This window comes from Natrix helvetica, assembly GCF_964273705.1.
Source record: "Natrix helvetica genome assembly, chromosome: 2".
Lineage (NCBI taxonomy): Eukaryota > Metazoa > Chordata > Lepidosauria > Squamata > Natricidae > Natrix > Natrix helvetica.
In genome coordinates, this window is record NC_138552.1 from 200,068,595 (window position 1) to 200,087,013 (window position 18,419).

At 36.4% G+C, this 18,419-nt stretch overlaps 1 protein-coding gene across 1 annotated transcript; it reads right to left on the reverse strand.

The window, feature by feature from the left end:
* Nucleotides 1-2,688: 2,688 nt before the first annotated feature.
* Nucleotides 2,689-17,332, reverse strand: MTFR2 (mitochondrial fission regulator 2). The gene is made up of 9 exons (XM_081945558.1): nt 17,114-17,332; nt 14,807-14,886; nt 13,903-14,025; nt 12,818-12,922; nt 11,170-11,288; nt 10,147-10,343; nt 8,045-8,348; nt 6,420-6,597; nt 2,689-4,934 (listed from the first exon to the last, which is right to left on the reverse strand). Exons 2-9 carry the CDS (start codon nt 14,867-14,869, stop codon nt 4,836-4,838), a joined length of 1,188 nt encoding a protein of 395 aa, XP_081801684.1. The 5' UTR covers nt 14,870-14,886; nt 17,114-17,332; the 3' UTR covers nt 2,689-4,835.
* Between the last annotated feature and the right edge of the window lie 1,087 nt (nt 17,333-18,419).

Genomic DNA, 18,419 nt, shown 5'->3' on the forward strand with positions numbered 1-18,419 from the left:
CTCTTACAAGTGGTTGCCAAATTTCACATAATTGGATTTAATGATTTTGTTATTTGGCAACAAACCCAAAATTGGTGCTTTAGTTAATGCTGCTACAGAAGTAAAAGTACTTTTTAAAAAAACTATGGTTAATAATACCCCGTAATAGTCTTCATTTTTTTACTCACTGGAGACTTTAATATTATTATTGTAGTCTTTGGCCTAATTAACTTGTCCTTAATGCTTTGAGTTTTTGATATTTGATTTAAAGAAAGTATAATAAAATGAATAAGTGGGAATTATGGAATCCTTTTGTGCACATATAGAAAGAAAGGTTGGTCAGTGAATGTAATAAAAGCGGTCTACGATGGCCATGCATGACAATGAATGCAATGCTTAGCCAATACTTCAAGACAGCAGAGCTGAATGGAGAAATTTTAAATTAAGCAAATATTGATGGAAAGTTAGTAGCTGTGAGGCCAATTGCTACAACTGAATGTTTGACACACACAAAAAGCATGACATTTCTAAGAGCCTGTTCCTGCCCAGTTTGTTATATGGAAGGGAGAGTGGGGTGTGTCAGGAGACAGATAAACCTAAGCTTCATGTAACGGGCTTAAAAATACTGCATGTATTATAAAATAACGATAGAGTTGAGAATTTGTAAGCAACGAATGAAAGTGGATGAATACAAATACGGGTGGCTAATATATAACAAGTGCAAAATAAAGTACAAGTACTTTTTTTTTAAAAAAAAAGTTAACACTTATTAAGTAAATAGCCTTTTAAGACTTTTCTCACTTTGCGAGGCTGCTACAAAACTAGGCAAGCTGGCAGGCAAGGGAGGTTTTGTCAACCAGGAGATAAATAGGAAAAGGAAGGGTAACTAGGGGACTCTAGAGAAAAACCATGTTAATCTATAAGCATGATTCTGGTTGCTTGCTTTGTTTTTGCTGTAGTCCTATGAATGGCAGGAATAGAAACTCAAAGCAAACTAGAATTAAGTCAGGACAATAATAAATTATAATTACCCTGTGCCAATTTGCCATTATCAACGTATCACAATTTTAGGGACATGCTTTGTGGAACATAATGTAATCAAATTAGTTGGTCTAGGTAGGTTCAGGTGTATTAAAGCAAATATGCACACACATTGGGAAAACCACCTTAAGGCTTAGTATTATAGCCAAGTTCGGGCTTGTGCGAAATGCTATGGTTGCTTAGCAGTGATGCTAAGAACTAAAGGGATATTTGAGACTTTTTAAATATAAGTACTATTTATGTCAAATCAAGTAATTTATTGTTCCATTTTATATAGCTGCCCATCTCAAACATGTGACAAGTTAATTTAAACACTGAACAATACCATTCAAGAAATAACAAGATAAAAAACCATATAAGAACCCCAGCAATGTGCATATGTTACATTTGCATGTTACATTTAAAACATCCCTTGCTTTCTGCTTTCCTAAACTTGGTATTTCAAGATATAGAATTTTTATTCCTTCCAAATGCTGTTTGTGCAAGTATAGCTTGCCTTCTAGCAGAAGGCTGAATGTAATAAATTGCCATGGGAAATCTTTCTACACAATTGCATTCCACCATGGTCCTATAGCGGTGAAGAATTACAATTTCAAGGCTTCTGGAGCGCTTTACACCTATGAGTAAATTTCAAATTAGAGATGTAATTTTTCACTCTTTCCTATAACAGGTAGTCCTCAACTTACAACAGCTCATTTAATGACCGATCCAAGTTACAATGGCATTGAAAAAAAGTGAGTTATGACTGTTTTTCGACCACTGCAACATCTCCATGGTCACATTATCAAAATCCACATGCTTTGCAACTGGTTCATATTTATGACAATCACAGTGTCCTGAGGTCATGGGATTGGTCCGCTTTTGCAATAATCTGACAAGCAAGGTCAATGAGGAAATTAGATTCACTTATCAATTTGTTACTTATCAACTGCAGTGATTCACTTAAATGTGCAAGAAAAGTCATAAATTGGGGGGGAGGACGGGACTCACAACAAATGTTTCACTTAGCAACAGAAATTATGGGCTCAATTGTCGTAAGTCAGGGACTACCTGTATAATTATGTGTATGAATCATATGTACTTCTATTCCAGGTGTCCTGTTATTGTTATTTACTTTGGTCCTATGGACTAATATGCGTATCAAACTATATTTTTTTCCATATAGCATACCTAGCAGAGGCTAATTATGCACCAGGATGGCCCAGATTTCATTCCATAGATACTTGTGTTCATAGGCAAAATAGTAAAGTGAATAGAGATAGGACAGGAAGCATTCTGAGCAAAGAAGTTAGGCAGAAAAAATTGACTCACAATACAGTTAGGAACAAATAGAAAGTTAGTTTTGATCCAAAGCAAATTGCACCAGCAGCCACTTCCGGATATTTAGATGGAGCAAAAGCATCAATCAGGACTTGGGGGTGTGTGTGTGTGTGTGTGAAATGAGAGACTAATATTAAGGCGGAAGAGTCCACCACAACTCTTATTTACTAACTGTATATAACCAAATTAGCTGCACACCTATGTAGGCCTACAAACTGGGAATGAACAGCTTTGAGAAGGGGTCTCTACAGAGGACACAACTGTTTGAAGATAGTGTGTTACTACCCTCTAGTGGTTATTTGCATGAGCTAACATATTTCTGGAAATGTGCTACTTGTTCTAAAGAGGCAGCTCTGAAGAAGCTGTGAAGAACCAGCTGAAGAAGCTTCTTGGATAAGAAGCAAAACTTCTTCAAAGAAAACCCAGAAAGTCCAGTTGCTTCTTGAAAAAAACACCTTTGGGACAACCATGACCTGGATGACTGAGAATCCCCATAGATACTTGTTGTAAAGACTCTGAAAAGGTGCCTAAAAGAAATAAATGCTTCAGGTGAGTGATGTGAATATATCCTGTATCCTGTTCATTATGCATAAGTTTAAGCCAAAATCATAAAAAAGGTTATTCATAAAAACCATCAAAGCCAGAATCCTACCAAAAACCCATCCTTATTATATTTACAGTTATGAATCCATTCCCTGAATATGGAATGTTGCAACAGTTGAGCCCTTAGACAAAATTAAATTCTGAGTTTAGATCACAGCAGACATTTCTCCTGTGTTCTGCTATTAAGATTTGAAGCACAATATATGCAAAACTGCAATACGCAACTTGGAATGTTGTCTTGAAAATCATTATAATGCAGTGAGAAAAAAAATCAGTGACAGAACACATACAACTAAACACAAATAAGAACAATAATTCTTCTGGGTTTTTTTTAAAAGAAAAAATAGACATTGTCTTTTTCTGAAAGAAACAGCATTCAGGTTTTTCTATAGGTAGAAGATTTGAAATATGTGTTATATTCTGGAAAATAAGAACCAGCCTACTAAGCAGAATAAATTTCTAAATCATACCTATTTCAGATATTTTCTTCTCCCAAGGGTAACCATTTGGCACAGCCTACTTTTAAAAATAAAAACGCTACATACAAGCAACTTTAAATTAAGCACTGAACTACTAAGGAAGGCATCTAAATATATTAGCTCAGTGCTGATTACATTTTAGCACATTATTTAATAATAACCTGACATCAATGTTGAAACATCCAATGCAAATTACAAATAATTGCTAACCTTTCATTGTACATCTCTGCAAATATCAATGCAGAACTATTTTCCACCCAAGAAAGAATCCTGTAACAACATACAACAGTGAAGTATGAGTCAATACACTGCCATAAAGAAGCACCTACATATTTGATAAGGAAACCAATTATCTTCTGCTAGATTTATTCTTGTTATCAAAGTTATCCAGTTAAAAAGATCACTGCTGAGAACAATACAATGCCATATTGTATACAGAAGAGTTTCAAACAACTGTAAAAATCAGAGCATACCAGTAGCAATGGTAAATATACATCTGCAATAGGCAACGTTTAAGTCTTGGGATTCGTAGCCAATGCTGCCTAATGCTTCTGGAACCAGCTCAGACAAAGCTGATTTAGCTATTTGTGGAGATGTGTAAACTAATTTTAGATGACTCCCCTATGTTTAGCATCTGGGCATTACAAGACAAGGGACTAATTATTAATGAGAGCTTATGACCCTGCATAAACTTTGACAAACACACAAGAGCTGTGAAACCTGATACATTTAAACTATGAAGAAGTATAACAGTCTTGCACAGACATTTAAAAAGCTATTTTAGAAGATAAATTTACAGGGATACTAAGAAGTCACATTAGTAACTTTTGCATCATAAATGTCAAGTATAAATATATTTCCCAATGTTTCTTCATAATCTTCCACTCCATTTGCAACCGGCAGAGAGTTCACAACTTGTATACAAAAGGAAACAAATGCTATAAGCATCAGTTACAGAAACTTAAAATGACTCTTTCCATATATCAAGGAAATAACATTCTTTTTAGGAAGGTGTCATTTTTTAATAATATAGTATGTTTGTTTAAACTGGGTTAAAATGTAACTTTCCCCTCTATTGATATTTTGTTTCCATATTACCATCTTTTTACATATTTACTAACACTTTGCAACCAATATCATAAAACTGATATAAAAAACTGCAGAGAATTATAGCTGATAAAAAATGCAATTAAAAAATTCATGTCAACACTCCGTTAGCACAATTCAGAACTATTAGATTTATAAGTCTCTGTACAATAGAATCAAAGCAAAGTAGTCCTAGTAACAATAGCAGTTGGACTTATATACCGCTTTACAGTCCTCTCTAAGCGGTTTACAGAGTCAGCATATTAGCCCCAACAATCAAGGTTCTTCCCTTGTAGTCATACTGGCTTTACAAGATCAACATTGTGACTACATATGAAGTTTTGCTTTTGAAGATGATACATTTATTGGTTCCTCAGTTTTGTTAAGTCGCTGCTTCGTGCTTGGCTTCAAAATGCGACAGTCAACCTGTAATCAAAAACATTTTATTCATAATCGTACTGCTTTTTTGATTCAAGGTGACATACAAATTAAAAGAAATAAAATATAATAAATCTAAAGTAAGATAATTCATTTTTAAAAGCGGGCAATATAATTCAAGTCAAAGAAAAACCTCTACTAGCATCTTTCCCACGTATTGAAACAGAATGGAAGCCAATGGAATGGGTGTGTGATTTACTTAATATTGTCAGCAATTGAGTTGTTACCTTAGTTTACATTATTTACAACTTCGTTGGCAGAACCATGAAGAATCCACAACAGTGGTCTAGATAGGAAATGATTAAGACAAGGATCAGAGTGGAAAGTTTTTCCTGAGTCTAGAACAAGTGCTACATGGATACCAGCTAAAAAAGAGCAAAGGTTCGCTTAATAGCGCATCAAATCTATAGCCTAAAAAAAACAATTGATGCAGAAATTGTAAAACCATTTTTTCAGAAGAATTCAGTTCCTTTCAGAATAAGCAATATCTCTGGCCTATTAGTGTGTCTTCTGATGAACACCTTCAATTGGCCTGACCGAATCTCAGCTTATTAGTTTACTTCAATTCATCACAGTTTTTATACAATGAGTGATAGCACTGATAAAGATAGGGCTGGTTAACACAAGCATTGTGATGGCGTCTAACCCAAAAGACAAAATAAAGTCCTGAGGAACCATCAGCTAATCACAGGCATCAACAAAGAAATGAACTCAATATCTTCTAAAGTGCTGGGGAGTGGGGGGGGGGGGGGAGCTGGAAGGTTAACTGCCAGAGTGCATTTGCGGTAGTGAGCATGGTCACCTCATGGCTGCTACTGTGTTGCAATATTTTCGTGGAGGGCTTATTTTAGCGCATGTGCTCAAAAGCCCGGTTGGGCTTATTATCTGGGGAGGTCTTATTTTTCGGAAAACATGGTAGTATTGGAAGCTTTAAGCTGGAAAGAAGTGGAAGTCATGTGATTTTCCACATAGCAACCACTTTGCTGAGCGAAAAAGTTGACGGTCCCAATTGTGGTCACTAAATGATGGACCATCTGTATTAAACTTTACAGAGCATATAAAAAGCATCCGTCATCAAGCATCACAAAAAGGACTAAAGACGGGGGGAAATCCAACTCTCCTATTCAGAGCACTGTGAGAAAGTACAATAATTCTAGACTCTGAACTATCATTCCAAATCACTCAAGAGCTGTGAACCCTCCCATATATTCAATGTTTCATGGAATACAATAAGAATAGAATTACAGCTGTGGTCATTAAATTCTATCCTCGGATTAGCTATATAATATTTATCTCGATTTTTCATCCCCAGAATATTTTTTCTCTACAGTATATGATTATGAATCTTAATTCAAATGAAAACAAACACTAAGAAAAGATACACACACACACATACACACGTATGTGTGTGTGTGTGTAGATATATTTAGATATATATAGACACACACACACACACATAAAGTATATGCATACCATTGGAGTATCTGGACTAGAAAATGGTGAGGCACCATAAGAACTGTTCTCTTTGTCAAATGAATCATCGCTTTGTGATGCAAATTTCTCTTTAAGAGCTTCTGCTATTAAAGCTGCTGGGTCCCACTGAGATGGCTTTATTTTATTCCTTTTGGGTAGAGGTGTACCCCCTGGAGATCTGGAGAAAGAAAAGCAGAATAGTTGCAATTTCTAACGCAAGACATTGCTGTTGAAAAATTAAAACATGGGTTATATTTTCTAATCCGCTTTTGTTCTAATTTATACAGCATCCTCCTTTCTAAAGGACTTTTGATTGCACTATGAACTGTAGCAATAGTATACATGTTATTTTTCAGGCAGCTATAGAGCAGTCAGTCTTCTGATGTTTAAACTGTGCTTGGCTACTTTTTATTCTTACAGGCACTCCTCATCTTACAACCACAGCTGACCCTCGAATTTTTATCATAAGTCATTGCAGTCATGAGTTACCATGTGACTGGAGTCGGTTTTACACTGGTTGTGAAGTGAATCACTTGTTTGTTAAATAAATCATGTGGTTGTATGTCCAAATCTAACTCATCTAATAGGGGCTTTATGCTAGAAAATGGCAAAAAAGGTCACAAAGTGAGTGTGTGATTGCAAGACACTGCTACCAGTTGTTAGATTCTGTGGCGAAAGACAAGACTCGTACAGCTGAGGTAACTGGAACGAACAATTTATTAACAGGAACGGAACAGAGCACAACTATTTACAATTCAGCACCATGCCCTGCTTGACAGCTATTTATACTCAAGCTGTCAAGCAGGGCAGCCAATAGGAAGACAGCAGAAATCCTGCTCTCAGCCCACTGCGTCTTAACCAATAGGCGCAAGCTTCTGGTTGCTGGGCTGACAGTCGGGCTGTCATTCGTATGTCAAGGAATTGCGGCCGGTCACAAGTTGTGGACTTGGGACCGGTCGCACGTTGAGGACATAATGCCTGTCATAAATATAAGCTGGTTGCCAAGTTCCAATTACATGAACTTAAGGTTGGTGCAGTAGTTGTAATTTCAAGGCCAGATTTTAAGCAGCTTTTTTCAAGTTTGTAGTAACTTCAAACAACCATTAAGCAACAAGTCATAAATCGGGGGCTATACAGTTTGAAAGCAAGAACTCCTAACTCTTTCAATTCCAGAAAGGAATATTCTTTGCAAGACTGAAATATATTTATTACTTTTGTAAACTACTTATTCCCTAAGGACACCTGTACAATGTACGAGGACAATAGACAAGAACAAATTACAATAATCAAAGGCATAAAAATGAAAGGCCCACAAACTAATGAAAACATGGAACAAAATCAAATTAACCAAACCAAGCTGTAATGAAACCAAGGCAGAATTGTGGCCTAAACAACCTGGGAAGTAGTCAGGGTGAGAACCAATTGCCCTTCCTAAGGACCAGGACAGACAATGAAAGGCAGTGACAGAGTCTCGGGCGCCTTCCTCCCTTTAAAGTGACACACACTATTTTTCTTGGTTAGGCTGATTCTCATGGGAGAGTACAGATAACTAAGAACCGAGCCATGTACAATTTTATAAGTTTGTAACACCACTTTAAAAAAAAATCACATTTTGTTCAACTTACTTCTCAATAGCTCTGAGTTTAACATTCGTTATATCCTTGAGAACATCCATCATATCAGGAATAGCTTTAACCTTCTGAAGTTCAGCCTTATCTTTAATTTTTTCAGTCTTTATAGCCCGACGTTGTTTAATAAGTTGAACTGCCGAATTGTGGGAATCAAAATCAGATTTTAACCCAAACGAAGGTGGGAGTGGTGGAGGTGGAGGTATGATTACATTACAAAGAGAAGTAGGAGCTGGGGTAGAAAACATTCCTGGCTGCAGAAAACCATTAGGAGTGTTTGATGAAATCCCAATATCTGAACCTATTTAAAATTGAAGAGAGAAATAATATTAAAATAGGCACCTGCAGCATTGATGGATAAATGTAAATAGCAGATAGTGACTGCTTATTTTAGAAGTGCTACATTTGAAAGCCGGAAAGCATGGAGAATCAGAAAGGAGCTAATGAAATCAAAAGAAAGGAAAGCAAGACCACACTAGACTGGCCCTCATACTAATTAATCACAAGAATCACATTCAAGATCACGTGAAGTGTTAATACCACTTTATAATGCCTTGGTAAGGCCACACTTGGAATACTGCATTCAGTTCTGGTCGCCACGATGTAAAAAAGATGTGGAGACTCTAGAAAGAGTGCAGAGAAGAGCAACAAAGATGATTAGGGGACTGGAGACTAAAACATATGAAGAACGGTTGCAGGAACTGGGTATGTTTAGCTTAAGAGAAAGAAGGACTAGGGGAGACATGATAGCATTATTCCAATATCTCAGAGGTTGCCACAAAGAAGAGGGAGTCAAACTATTCTCCAAGGCACCTGAGGGTAGAACAAGAAGCAATGGGTGGAAACTAATCAAGGAGAGAAGCAACTTAGAACTGAGGAGAAATTTCCTGACAGAACAATTAATCAGTGGAACAGCTTGCCTCCAGAAGTTGTGAATGCCCCAACACTGGAAGTCTTTAAGAAGATGTTGGATAGCCATTTGTCTGGAACGGTATAGGGTTTCCTGCCTAGGCAGGGGGTTGGACTAGAAGACCTCCAAGGTCCCTTCCAACTCTACTATTGTATTGTATTGTATTATCATTAGATAATTTTGATCCCATCTCTCACCCTGGGCTATATTTATTTAACATTCTTATTAATAAGCAGCTGATAACCTGGCGTTGTCCAGGTATTTATTTATAAGGGGAAAATGTCCTGATCAAACGTAATTTCTAACGTTGGATTTTCCCCCTTACCAGAGGAGCCCCTTTGTGGAGTACTGTGAAGCCTACAAAAGCAACTTCTCTCTGAGCCCTGATTTCAGCGACAATTAAATTAGTTAAAAATGTTTTCCCGGTGCCCCCAGAAGCATAATTTCTAATGTTGAACTTTCCCCCTTACCAGAGAGAATCCCCTTGTGAAGTACTGTGAAGCCGTTATCATGGCAACTCCACTGCACTGTACAGTAGAAGCCATTTTAAAACACACACCCCAAGGGGTGTTGGGGTGTCTTACCCCCACAATATTTTTTTTCCAGAGAGTAAGTCATTTGTGTACCAAGTTTGGTTGAAATTGCTCAAGGCGTTCCAGAGTTATGCTGGAACACACACACACACACACACACACACACACACACACACACTGTAGATAGATAGATGATAGATAGATGATAGATAGATAGATGATAGATAGAAAGAATACAAAATTTGAGAAATCATTTTTTTCCTCTGAAATTTCCATGCCATCTGTGTAAAAACATTTCCTCAGTTTCAAAAGAAATATGTCAAGCGACACATTGCAATTTAAGAAACTCATTCAAATCTCTTAAAAATAAGTAGAAATAAATGTGCCATTCTTTAGATTCAAGCTCAAAATCCCACCATCCCCCCTAGCCAGTAAGTTAATTAGATGTTTAGGTTTAGAAAAAATCTGGGTTCATCTTCTCTTACTGTTGCTGGTAAAATGAGTAAATCTTAGATACAAACATAACCCGAAGCAATTATAAGCAAGACATTTTTCCACACAAAAGTTGCCGTCAGATGGCAATACGACTTAGTATCATTAGGAACAAGAGAAACACATAGAAACACATTCATTTGGATCCAGAGAGACAGACTTACGGGATTGATCATTTACTGCCCTATCTGCTGCCAAAATTGCAGCAATCTGTTTACGAAGATGTGCTAATTCATTTTCAAGAACATGAATTTTTTGGAATGCATCTTCACCCGCAACAGTTGTTTTTTCACTTTTTTCTTTTGAAGAAATTGGCGAAGAAAGTACAGATGGAGTGGCAACCCCTCTCCATTCCTCAAATCTAGAAAATATCAGGATACCACTGTGTAAATAAATGTATGCATTCAAAAAGCCAAGACATTTGGGATAAAGCAAATTCGCCCATGCCTAACATTTAAACTGAAATGTCTACAACGCAATCATATAGTCACAGAAGTAGCTTGAATTCAGAAGGGTTTACTCCAAATAATTGGCTATAAATAGCACTCCAAACAGAATAGTAAATGTTCTTTTTATAGCATCAATGCTTCTGTTGTTTGCATTGCACTGATTTTTCAAAATCCATAAACCGATGACAGTATGCATAAAACAATTCCACTTCAAAAATATAGATACTTAATCAGCAGTAAGAGTTAATTATGATTGGCTATCTTATTTATTTAAATCTTCTCAATTCCGTATAGCACTGCAATTTTATAGGGTTAGGTTCTATGTTACTATTTTTATTTTTTTAATTATGGCATATGCTGGTCATTGACTGAATAAAGATAGTGATTAACTGATAGATATACCACTGATAGAACATGCGCCTGAAGAATCAATGAAGGGGAGTCTTGGCAACACAAACTCTCTCGGGGGGAGGCAGTAAATTCCATCAGAGAGAAACCCAGATTAGGAGAATGTGCAATCCCAAAATGAATGGGGAAAGGAGAGAAGAGGTTCAGGGAAGCCACATCCTGGAATCCCTCAGGATAACTCTATCAGGGTAGAGGATTATAGTTTTAGTTTGGCAAGATTCTGTCCATTAAGTATAAGCAAAAACGGGATTGTAATAAATTGGATTTTATTGGGTCATCTTTGGGCTTTCACCTGACAACACTTGAAAAAGTCTAGTTGGTTTTACTTGCCTGAATTTAGTGCATGGATTTCTGTCTTCATCTACCACCCACAAGACATCAGCAAGAGACGGTTGAACAGAATTAACGAGGCTGTATTGTTCCTCTGAAGTCTTCAGACTTTGGACCAGCTAAAGCATCACAAGCAATTACATAAAAACAATTGTTTTTAATTATTAGCTTTCTAGCAGTAGTTCAAAAGATACGTATTTGTTTGAATCCCTTTTCAATAGGAAAGTAACAATTAAGGAGCAGAGGAGTACAGAATCCCAGTTTCATTAGAATGAACCATGTTGGTATGCAAGCACTGAATTTTATGATCTCATGGTCCATGGACAGGCGCTTGCCCTATGATTTTGCAATGTTTACAGATATTAATTTGGGACTAGAATTACAGGGTAAGTAAAGCAGTTGTAAATCATGACATCACATGACAACACCTCTTAGCGATAGGAATTCTGGCATCTCTGGTTACCATTGTTAAGCAAATCACACCAGGTAGTTAGGCATGGACATCATGTGGCCACCATTTGCAACCTCCTGCCAGCTTTACCACTGAACCAAAGGTGCTTTTTGAAGAGGCAACTGGACTTCCTGGTTTTTCTTTGAAGATGTTTCGCTTCTCATCCAAGAAGCTTCTTCAGCTTTGACTGGATGGTGGGTCAGAACTTCAAAAAGTGGGTCAGCCTCTTCAAAAAGCACCTTTGGGACAACCATGACCTGGATGACTGAGAATCTCCACAGACACTTTACCACGGAACATACTTGTAGGAGTCCGGTAGATAAGGTCGCAAGTGGGGATCACATGATCACAGGACACTGCAACATCATATTTGCAAGGTGGGTACTAAATGTCTGGGTTTCAGTCATGATTGGTACTACTGCCCTTGTAAGTACAAAAATGCATTCAAACAGCCACTGAATGAGTGGTCATTAAGCAAAGACCACCTGTTCTTTGTTATTTCTACCCCTGCTCATGTCCCCTGCAAATACCTCTGATAAGAGTAAACAAAAGAAGTAAGATATACTGCTTACTATTAGTATTATTTAATAGTAATAATACCAATCCTTCAACAATTTTTAGCTCTTCCAAAATTCTACTCATCTATTTCTAGGTAAGGAGCTACCTAAATAGGATTTCCTATATAACTGATAAAAGATATTTAGGATACAATTACTAAAATCCTTATTAATTTCCCCCAGAATGAATACTAAGGTGACAAAATAATATAATGTTTTCCAATTCATTTTTAATCATGACAGTTGCAACATTTTTCAGTTTAAGTATAATAGCAGCAGCATACAACAAAATATAAACTAACGCATTCAAACATTATTCAAAGTAGCAAGAGGGAGTTAATAATTCATTGTCTGAAATTCAGCTTTTGTAAACTGCAATTATCTATTTTGATATTTCAAGTATATGTTTGTAATAAATCTAGGTGACTATGACATATAAATTTAAATCTCTTTTACTAATTATTTTACAGTGGCCACTCTTATTTAAAATGCATTTCTATTAATTCATGTTCAACTTTTTTTCCAAATGATAAATTTACACTATATGTTTTCTCTATTGCTACATGCTACATATAGCAATATTGAAAAATATATAAATTGACAAGTTATTAATTTTAACCGTTACAAATAAGTCCTATACCTGAAAGTGAGGTCTTGAAAAAGGAATTAATGTAAGACATGCTCCCAATCTACGAACAAAACTTCGGGTAGGTCCATATCTTTTTCCTTCTGAAACCCAGGATATCTAAGGATTGAGAAGTTTGTTGAAGTTCAATGGAAACATTTTTAAATGAAAAAAATCAAAAGTTAATTAACTATTTTAACTACATATCAATTAAATCTCACTATATCTGACATGGCAAGGAAAATATGAATTACAATTATTTAAATTGTAGTACAGGTGGTTTTTAACTTACGACCACAATTGAGCCCAAAATTTATGTTGCTAAGTTAAACATTTGTTAAGTGAGTTTTGCCCCATTTTACAATCTTTCTTGCCACAGTTATTAAATGAATCATTGTAGTTTTTAAGTTAGTAACATAGTTGTTAAGTGAATCTGGCTTTCCCATTGACTGCTTGTTGGAAGGTCACAAAATGGGATCACATGCCCCCAGAAATCACAAAAGATGATCGATCGCATGACCTTGGGACCCTGCAACTGTCACAAATTTGAGTCAATTAACAAGCATCTGAATGTTGATCACATGATAATGGGGATGCTGTGGTGGTCGTTAAAAAAGCACCATTGTAACTTTGAATGGTCACTAAATGAACTATTGTAAGTCAAGGACTACCTGTATTTTTTGAATTATTAATTTTTTAAAGAAATGTTGCTTTATAAAATCTAGATTCAAGTTCTGTTTGCAAAAGACACTTTTATTCTGTGAAAGGTACCAGAAAGCCCTGCGAATGGAAAGGGATGGTAATTTATAGTCCGTGCCATCTTCCATAGTATCCTATAGGAACTTCCAGTCTTACAGAGGTACAGATTGTGAGTACAGATTAAACTAACTTTCCCCCCTCTCTAACAGGGTAGAATTCTGTTATTGGAGATACTAGGTAAATGTCAGTATGTTTTCGTTCCCTATTAATAGCAATGACAAATGAAGAAAGCAATCTATCTACGGTTGAAAAGGTAATACGAAACAGAATGGATGCAATCAATATACAAATATCTATATAATCCCTAGGAATAAAAGAGGGGGGAGCATTGATGACCTCACCAAACAATTCCTGGAAATGATACATAATTCTTGGAAGTATATTCGTGAAAAGGTATTTGAAGAAAGACGAGATCCAATCATACGAACAAAGCCATTTAGATACAATTTACACCTTTGCAAGGCCTGAATTGGGAGAAAAATAATAACAAAAGAAGTGACTTACTTCCAAATGGACACTTCTGTTGGTACCATTGTTGTAACTTTAAAGCTACCATATTTGGGCTGCAAAAACACTTCAACAGATATGTTATTTAAAATGAAGAGATATAAAAATTATAATTTAAAATTATTTATGGTAAAACACAGCAGGCAGCTGCCTCGAAATTATGTAAATATGTGTATACTAAGGTTGTAATTTCTTACCACTTCTCGTTTTCATTTGCAGCATGATTAAAGTAAATTTAGCTTCAGGAATATATGATGCTCGGTTCATGGCTATTAACAGCCAATCAACTTGAAAGATATACCTCCAATCCCATTCCATCACAATTGGGACCTTCTATCACTAAGTCAGGTGGTTGTTAAGTCATGCCCAATTTTATCTTTTTTTGTTGCAGTCATTAAGTGAATCTGGCTTCCCCCATTGACTTTGTCTTTCAGAAGCTAAAGAAAGTTACAAATGGAGAACCCATGAACCTGGGACATTGCAACCATCATAAATACATGCCAGTTTCCAAGCGCATGAATTTTGTTCATGTAACCATGGGAACACTGCTATGATTAAGTGCAAGGAGTTTGTAAGTCACTTTTCAGCACCGTTAAAACTTAAAACAATGTGTATAGAGATAGACTATAATTCTCAGAAGACAAGAGAAAGAGAAGTGGTATGGAACTGTGTATTGTAGGCCCTTTAATATAAAAAATCATGCAAACACATATTTGTTATTCAGATATATCTGCTTACCAGTTCTGGGACCACACCATAATACTCCAGCAATTGCCGTAAGAGATTCAATAGCAGAGACATTTAAAGAATAGTGTAATCTATTAAGACAGACACAAATTAAAATTGATGAACATGCCAGAAGAGTTCACTAACCATTTATTTAGCTGCAAGGAAAAAGATGTACCACATTTTTAGACTTTAAGTCGCACCTTTTTGTTTCCCAAAAGGGAATGAAAATGTCAGTGCGTCTTATAGACTGAATATTGCTGAAGCCCCACTCACCTGCTGGTCATTTTTTGGCCTCTCTATGCCACATTTTCAGGCCTTTTTTCAGCCCCTTTTCAAGGCCTTTTTCCAGTCCATTTTTGGGGCTATTTTCAGCCCCTTTTGAGGTTTCTTTGGCCCCTTTTTGAGGCTTTTTCAGCCCCTTTTCATGGCTTTTTTCGGCCCATTTTTTCGGCTTTTTTGATTAAAAAAATATGAGCCAAAAAAACCTCAAAAATGGGCCCCCCAAAAGCCTAAAAATAGGCTGAAAAAAGGCTAGAAACAGGCTAAAAACGCCTAAAAACAGGCCAAAAAAGCCTCAAAAACAGGCTGAAAAAAACCTGGGAAATGGGTAGAAAAAAGACCGGAAAAGAGCCAAAAGAAGGCCCCCAAAAGGGCTGAAAATGTGGCACATGGAAGCCAAAGCCCTTCCCCCCCTTTCTAAATTTAGGTGTTTCTTATAGTCAGGTGCGTTTTATAATCCAAAAAATACAGTATTTTAGATCAATCTTTACAACACATTTAGTTTCTGTTTAATGCCAGTACCCAATTTATAAACATAATGTAAAGCAGCTTGTGCTATTCTATTGTGAACAACAGAATGTAATACTAGGAAAATAAGACTGATTTAAAGTTACAAAAAATAAACTAGCTTAAATACTGTATGTGTGCATTCTCCTATATAGCCTAACATTCATACATATTTAATCATATTTCTTAAACTTCCCGAAATGTTTGTGATTGAATCATGAAAAAGAATCAGGGGAAAAACTTCATGCAGTGGAAAAAATGGGTGGGAACCAATGGAAAACGATTCCAGAAATTACAAGAAACTTCGTTTATTGAATTTTCCAGTGCAATATATATATTTATTGATCAGGACAAAACTTGACTATGGATTAAAATGAAAACATGGAATTTCTCACACAGGGGAAAATTGCAAAACCTTCCATGTCATTCCTCCTATGCTGGAATGAAACTTATGAATTATGTTTGGATTACTTGATATGTCCATCTCTGGATGCAAGATGGCTGGTTTGGAATGGTGCTTTGATCCAGTCTCTTAGATTCACTTTCTCAATATTATAAATAGTAACATATTTAGTTCTTCTTGCATGAGTACAAGCTATGATTATGTACAAATTCAGTGGAGATCCATTTACCAAAATGTCAGATATCAACACACCATTAAAATAATTTACAAATTATTTATATGGATGGCACTTTACCATATTAATTTTTAATTCTAATCATATTGCGGTTTTTTTGTATTTTATGCACATAAAAAAATATCAGAATTTTACTTGTGAGTTTGACAAATTAAAAATTCATACAGTCACAAAATAGTAGGAAAGAGATATAGAATACCGATTCTTTGCTGCTATCTGGAAGTCATTCAGATTTTTACATCCCAGTTCTGATAGCACCAAACATATCTGAATTAGAAGTTTCCCATTTGATCCTTTCACAAACATAAAGATCATTTTTGTTGTCTGTATAACATTTACTATTTTTCATAAATTGACATGGAAAATATCAGGTTTGCAAAAATAAAATAAAAAACTATAGTGTTTATATAATTATTTAAATACATTTAAAATTTATACAGAAATGTTTTACAATAAATATCTTCATATTCTACCAAAACAATACTCTCTCACAAAGTCAGGCAGCAATCAAATTTTAAAAAGATTTAAACGTGACTCCAAGGGGAGTTTTAAATTCTAGGTCTGCACTCGAAACGGTAAAATCGAAATACCTTGAGGATGGATGGATGGATGGATGGATGTATAGATACATACATAGATATAGTTCGATGTGAACAAAAATGAGAAAGTGTATTCTGAAGGCAGACCATCAATATAAATCTAGATTCGTTTTACATTACGCCAGTCGTAGTAATACAGCCACTCCCAAAACATTTTGAACCGGGATTTAAGAACCGTTCTTCAGTAAGGCTAACTTGTTACTGGCTTTGACCAGTGGGATTATCTTTGTACTATACTATATTAAAATCCACTTTAGCCACATGCGGATAAAAACAAACAGAAGCGGACCCACCGTGGACGGGGGCTTCAGAACTGCCACCCCGTCGAAGAACCGCGGGATACTGACGGACCCCACCAGGAGCGGCGCGCGAACCTTTTTCGCTGGAACCCCTGCGAGAGCGGCACACCAGACTCCCCTCCGTCCGTTCTTCACCAAAAGGTTCCTAACAGGAAAGCGGCGAGAGAAGGTAGCGGCCGCGAGCTTCTGCGCGACAATCAAAAGTTGGCACCCTTATTCTTGATTGGCGGGATTGGGAGCGCGATTGATTCGCTGTAGCCAATCAAGCGGGTGCAAAGAAGCATCTGACGCTCCAACCAATCACAGAGCTTACTTTTTGTTCATAGATCTATGCAGGAGGGAGGAGGAAAAATCAAAGTAGACCTCTTGGGGAAAATAATAGTGCCTTTCATTAAGCAGGCTAACGGGATTTCCGTAATTTACCATGCAGAAATAAAACCTTAATTTTTCCAAACTGGGGAGAAGGTCGGTTGCTAAATAAGAACGTGCCGTATCTATTGCTCGGCCTCGCAGAAGGCACTGAATTGGTGTCGGCACTTGATCCGGCGCCCCCCCCCCCCACGCCAACTGCTTAGCCAACCTCCATTGAAGACCAAGCATTTTCTTGCTTCCCTACTTCCTGCTTCCGATCTCAACGATATTTATGTTCAACTAAACTCATTGGTGACCGGAAAGAAAAATCGGCTTTGAGCTACGAGCTATATTGCTTCTACTGTTAATGGTTTGTTGTCGGTTTACTTGATCTTGACTGCAAAAATATACCAAGTTTAGATAACTACTTTCTCACTGAATGTTTTGATATGCATCGCTAGCAATCCTTGCTAGTCTTTTTTCATCTGAAGTGAAAATGCAGTCTTTTTTTTCTTTTGCTACTACAAAAATAATTTATTTAAGGCCGTTATTGTTTACTAGCTGACAGAAGTTATTATTCATTCGCTGATAGAACTCTTAAATGAAGTTCAGCGTTAACCTACATATTTTTCTGGAAACATCATGAAAGTGGTCTTGTGCCAGTATTGTCTTCTAGGCATTTTTTCCATATTGTATGAACTACTCCACGCATTGCTACATTTACAATGTCCCTCCATCCCCAAAGCATATACCTTAGACACTAAAGATTGCCTACAACAGGCTTAGAATGATGTATGGAGCCAAACTTTAGGTTATATTGTGATTTGTCCTAGGACACTTTCAGGACATAAAGATTCTTGCCTGCCATTGCTTAAGAGTGAATGTAAATCTTTATTTTCAAATTTGGGTTCTTGTCTTGATTCCTATTGCTATAATAAATGCCCTTTGT

Coding starts and splice junctions, on each gene's coding strand:
- MTFR2 (XM_081945558.1), bottom strand. CDS start 14,869: ATGTCTCTGCTATTGAATCTCTTACGGCAATTGCTGGAGTATTATGGT. Junction 10,344..11,169: donor AATCCATGCACTAAATTCAG/GCAAGTAAAACC, acceptor GATATTTTCTAG/ATTTGAGGAATGGAGAGGGG. Junction 4,935..6,419: donor CTAGTCCAGATACTCCAATG/GTATGCATATAC, acceptor TTTTGATTACAG/GTTGACTGTCGCATTTTGAA.